The 6,000-nt window shown below is 43.5% G+C and overlaps 1 protein-coding gene across 11 annotated transcripts in view; it reads left to right on the forward strand.

The window, feature by feature from the left end:
- Positions 1–3,677, forward strand: part of STAU2 (staufen double-stranded RNA binding protein 2) — a 248,593-nt gene extending 244,916 nt beyond the window's left edge. For all 11 annotated transcript variants that reach the window (XM_006202410.4, XM_015237707.3, XM_072951789.1 and 8 more), the window contains 2 exons: positions 1,260–1,348; positions 2,570–3,677. In XM_006202410.4, coding sequence (XP_006202472.1) covers positions 1,260–1,348; positions 2,570–2,663 — 183 coding nt within the window. In that variant the 3' untranslated portion in view covers positions 2,664–3,677. The remainder of the gene's footprint in view (positions 1–1,259; positions 1,349–2,569) is intronic.
- Positions 3,678–6,000: the final 2,323 nt, after the last annotated feature.

A 6,000-nucleotide genomic window follows, 5' to 3' on the forward strand; every position in this document is an offset into this window, starting at 1 on the left:
ATAAATATTCCATCAGTTGTAACAACTGAATCTAGGTGATGCAGGACACGAATAATGGGGAAAACAGTGTTGAGAGTTGAAGGGAACAGAGTACCTGGAAACTCTGTACTACCTGCTCCATTTTTCTGTAAACTGAAGACTGCTTTAAAAAAAATAAAATCTACCAAAAACTTAAAAGTCAAAACCAAAAAGAAATATCATGAATAAAGAAATGTAGACAAGATCATGCACTTTAGGCAGTTACCCAAAAGGGGCCCCTGGCAGAGAAAAGTTGGAGCAATTGCAAGAGTCACTTCTTTTTCAAAGGCAGTTGAGAAGATACAGACGACCAAAGTGTGACCCAGCAGGATCTCCAAGATGCAGACACCCCTGGCCGCTCACACCTCGCTCAGACTCAACAAAGCCCTTCTCATCGAGCTGAAAAGTGGTGGGGGGTGGGGATGGGAGGAAGAAGAACCAAATTCTTACTCAAAAGAAATAGCAATTTGGAACATGCACAAGAGTGTCAACAAGTTATGCAGATCTTATCGGCATCACATTTTTCGGTGCCTCCCAGCTATCCTGTGAGGCTCCACCAGCCTGTCAACACCCTTCGGCATCCCACGCACCCCGGCATATCAACACCTCAGGAGGCTCAGCAGCAGCCAGACCTGCCTCCCTGGGGCCCCAGCAGCACACGTTTTCCCTCTCCTCCATCGTACCACCCCCTCGGCATGCAAGAGTGTCTTCAGAACGCTTCTTGGCCCACACTCTGGGACCTGGTTGGGGCTAAATGTCTACAAAATTGAGCAACCCATTTATGCTAACTTTGGAAAGCTGGGGGGAAAAAATCTTATGTTCTCCCATCTGGAGGAAAAGAAGGTGGTGTTTCAGTAATGGGAAGAGAAATGATGAAAAATCATCATCAAAGAGTGACAGGCTCATCATACTAGGTGTTTCTATGTTTTTCAGATAAAATGTTGATTTTGCAAAATTATGGATAAGTCATGACATTTATGGAGAACCCTCTCTCCACCTCCCCCCGCCCCCGCTTGCTCAACGCACAAAAATAAAGTCGTCATAGTATATACATTGCTCCATCATAACGCAGCCTCTCAAATGTAATTTTGGTAAATGATACAAAAAAAGCATTTAGTTAAACTAATGAAAATGACAGCCTTTACTGTATAGCGCAGCTTTCTTTTTCAGTTACATACCTGTTTCTTACATTAGAGTCAATGAATGGATCTCCTTGTTTGTGTGTTTGTTTTCACTTTTAGGCAGCTTTAAGTGCCTTGAAACAATTTTCTGAACAAGGATTGGACCCAATGGAAGGGGCAATGAATATTGAGAAAGGTTCTCTTGAAAAGTGAGTAAATCTTCTGTCATATTCTTACATGGGTAATTTGGCAACTGTTTGAAAACTAAGATATGCAGATAAGGTTAAAACAGAAGACAAGATATACTCAAATTTAGCTATCTCTGACAAAATTATTCATAATACCATTACATGTAAATAAATGAGAAACAGTGTATATATGGTCATGTTCGTTTCCTATCAATATGTCTCTGAAAATTTTAATCTACTGGTTGAGAATTATTTCTGCTTTTTAATGCCTTCGCTGGAAATATGTATTTGAGTTTTGTTGACCGTGGAGTGTTGCAAAACTTGCAAAAGATGGATTTTCATTTCAGACTGTTGAGCATTCTCTGACTAAATCATTTTCTGAGGTAAAAATTTTCACTCACATTCCTGCTAAGTTGTGGGCACAACAGAGAGAGAAAAAAAAAGAGAGGGAAGGAGGGAGGGAGGGAGAGAGGAAGGAAGGAAGCAAGCAAGCAAGGAAGCAAGCAAGCAAGTTGAGAGGAGGGTTCCCTCCCCTTGGCTGAGTTTTGTTTTTCACACTGTTATATGAAACACAGGCGGGCATTGCCACAAAGGTGTGGCTCCCGGAGGCTGCAGAGGCCAAAATGCAGCTTTAGTAAGTATTTCTGAAATCCAGCTCATACCTCTTTTATGATATTGAACATAAGGTTTGATCTGAGAGACTGAATTTTAGGTCTCTCCAGAGACCCAATTTATACTAAAGCAATGGTAAGCCATTGTATTTCCAATAGTGGGATCCAAACTCTTTCAAAGCAGGAATAATAGCAGGTGAGATTTCAGAACACACACAGGAGATAATATTTTTAGAATGAAAAAAGAAATTAGATAACCCAGGAAGTCAAAACCAGATATACTTATCTGGCAGTTAAATAAGCTTACCAGCCCCCGTCCCTTCCCTCCCCCCAAAACCCCTAGCATTTGGTCATTCATATTTAAAAGGTGAGAGCGTGAGAAGAAAACATTTGGTAAACAGACGTGGCATTTTAAGTTGTCTATAGATCGGCAACCATTTATAAGCTAATTTAATCAAAACCATTTCCACATGATCTCATCAGTGGGCTATCTGAACATAAATATTGTTGTTTCACTTTAAAATGTCACTTTTGTGGTGACCTTTGAATCCCGTGTGCCATCTGCTAATAAACATGTCTGAAGACTTGCAACCCTGGACCTTCAGCTCTTGTTAATGTATTAATCTTCCAGACAAGCCCAGCATCCGGGAGAGAAAGCAGACAATAACCAGACACACCCGGGCTCCCTCGCTCAGGACTGCAAGAAAGCAAGGTCGGTCATCTAGCAGCTCCCAGAACCACGGCTGCCACCGCATCCTTATAAACCTGTCAGCACGCATGAGGGTGTTTGTGTTCAAGGAAATGAATGACTAATACCGTGATTTGAGTCTCATGTGAAGACAACACTATTCTAACACGAGAGATAATAGACATAGTCCTGTTTATTCAACTGAGGGGAAAAAAGAAAACTTTGAGCCTTTCCCTTGGAACTTGAGGTCAGATCATAACTCGTTTGCCCAGAGGCAGCAGAAGTCTGATCCTGCTACCGGAGCTTAAAATAACAATTAACGAAAAGTGTTAGAAACAGGTAAAATGTTTAAGTGAGTCATAGAGAAATCGGGTCGGGTTCCGTGTGATGACTGTCTTGTCGTGGCGCTTGTGTTCAGTTATATTCTCTCTCTCATTTTAAACAATGCTTGACGACTCAAAGATTAACCAATGCTGTGCTGTGGAATGTGATGGTTGTTGTCTTCATATAGAGTCACACGGTTTCTCTTTTTATGCAGAGACTTGTAACCTTCATCCTAGATCAGTATGGGTCACTTCAAGGCGCACTGCTCAAAGTCGTACGCACACAAACGTGGTTGACGTCGGGTCAGACGTTTGATTAGAAACATGAAATGATGTTAGGAACAATTAGTTTCCATATACTCCAGGAGTTCAAAGAGAAAACAAACAAACCTATTGTGGGTTTTGAGCTCCGTCACCCTATTAGCCACTCATGAGGCGTCTTGCCTCTTTGACCATTTCTGTGGATTCCACGTCCCACCACGTGGTGGAAAGCGCACCCACCCCATTCGTGTGTCGTAGCCACTCACTGTTTGCATCCAAAGTGTTTTTGATAACTGCCTCTGCACTTGGGATAGTGAGTGGGATCAAAATGAATCATGTACCTGGTGGGGAAGGGCCAGCCCGTCGGAGGAGCCGTAGAGGTCTCGCCCGCTTGTAGCCAGCCACGCTCTGGACCAGCATGTTGGAATCCAGCGTGGAGCCAATGCAGTAAAAATTTGGTCGGTTTCTGTGTGAAGTGTTGTTATTGTGGTTCTTTCCTTGCCTAGCTCTCACCTCTTAAATATCACCTCTGTGTCACCCATCCCAAAGGCCATTGCCCGGCCTCATCACCCTGCACAGCAGTGACGTTGAAGACAGGCTTCTCCTGTCACCGGCCGTCTCTGTGAAACTGCAGGGCCACCTCCCGGGTGCCTCGGAGCCGGGTTCCTGACCAGCCAACGTCATCTCATTGTTCAGGCTTTCTCCTTATTGATTTGCCAACGTTGTGCAATGAGAAAACACTCTCTGGTCTAACTGCTCGACCCAACATGACAATAGGAATATAATTATGTAAGATTTCACAAGCAAAACTGCCACAAATCATGGTCTGCCTGACTCACACGCGACTGGAGAATAAACAAACAGCAACATAAGGAAATAACTCTAGGGTTGTTTTTAACGATTCCCATGTGGGGAAGTCCGCCCGTCCTGAGAGGGCTGGGTGCCCTGGGAGGAAATAGGTTTGGTGACAGAAAGCCGGGTCCTCGTGGAAATGATGACGCATTTGTTAAGTCGGGGTTCATGAAGATCAGCCGAGTTGAGCAGTAAGTCCTGCAGCCCGCCACGAGGCGTGGGGGCCCTAGATCATTCCCTCAGAAGGGGGCAGGCCCTTTCTCCCCTAGAGCCTTCACCACCTGAGGCTCCGGCCCTCGGAGGGGAGGGGCGGGGAGCAGGCCTGTCTGCAACAAGACCTCAGGCAGGATCTTTAAAGTGCATCTTCAGTTTCCCAAATGCAATAAACACAGACAACCTCCCACAGCCCACGGTCCCCACAACACCGAGGCTGTCAGGGCTGTGGGAGAGTGATGAGCTCAGGGAACAAACAAAGCTAATCAGTTCTCACAACCCAAGTATCTGAGGCATCTAACTCGGGAACTGTCTGACGGAGTCACCCTCAAAGCTGAGCCCACAGGGGCGGGGTGGGGGGTGGGGATGGAAATCCACAGAGGATCTCAGGTTTAGTGATAGGATGTTTATTCAAAATCCCATCCCATCTTCCTGCTTGAAGAGCCCAGGAAGGCCTTTAGACATTTTGCCCAGAATGGCAGCCCTTCCTGGGAAGCATTTGGGTTTTCTTTGGGTTGAATTAGCAAATGCAAATGATGGGTGGCCTGCTGTCCCTCGCAATGTTATATATCATTCGAGGGGAAACCATTAAGTAGATTTATTGAAAGAATGTTTCTTCGGCCCAAGGAGATCTTTTTGATGAAAAATGGAACTCATTATTCTTTAAAGGACACAGATTGACTTATCTCCTTTATCAATTACAGTGTCTGCTTTCAGCTTTTCTCAATCAGCACTGGGCTTTGTAGTCACTTCCCAGTGCTGAGGCCAATGCATTTTATGAAAAAAAGGTTTGTTTTTACATTTTAATTGGAAATACAATATTGCACTTTGGAACTCTGACCAGCCCTTTCCAGCACCACTTGCCAAAGAGAAATGGTGAGACACCTCCCTTCAGGCTGTGATAAGGACTCTCGTCCCCTCTTCTGGGGTGACCTCTCTGGGTTGTCCTCATAGTCTCCCCAGCAAATCTCTCAACAGTGATTTTTTGTTTTTTGACAGCTTCAACCAATTTCCTGCACCATGCAATAAAAATGGATTAGTGAAAAACTTACATTATAAGAGGTTTTCAGGACTTCTAGTGACCTTGGAAATGTGGTCTAGACCAATTGATTGGTGTTTAAATCCTGCTGCTGGTCAGTTATCAGTGCAACTGTCCAGAGTTGGTTCTGTAACTTTTAATTTCCAAAGGCCACTTGTGATCATTACAGTCAAGAATGGTAGAAAACCTAACAGTGTTGCACTCAGAGCTAACAAGTCAGTAACGGCGAAGTCACATATGAATTTTTCTCTGACTCTCCCCACATCTCTCTCCACCATGATATAGGTACCTAATACATGTGTATATGATACAGTGAATAGGTGAATAAATGGACAAATGAATGAGCTATCAAATGGATAGATAAATCAACTGAAGAAGTACATTTTATTTGTTTTTATTTTTTAAACTTTTTTTTATTGAGTTATAGTTATTTTACAATGTTGTGTCAAATTCCAGTGTAGAGCACAATTTTTCAGTTATACATGAACATACATATATCTATTGTCACATTTTTTTCACTGTGAGCTACCAGAAGATCTTCTATATATTTCCCTGTGCTATACAGTATGATCTTGTTTATCTATTCTGCATATGCCTGTCAGTATCTACAAATTTTGAACTCCCAGTCTGTCCCTTCCCAACCCCCACCCCTGAAGAAGCACATTTTAAATCTCATTGCTTCGCCT

Source organism: Vicugna pacos, chromosome 29 (genome assembly GCF_048564905.1).
Source record: "Vicugna pacos chromosome 29, VicPac4, whole genome shotgun sequence".
Classification (NCBI taxonomy): Eukaryota; Metazoa; Chordata; class Mammalia; order Artiodactyla; family Camelidae; genus Vicugna; species Vicugna pacos.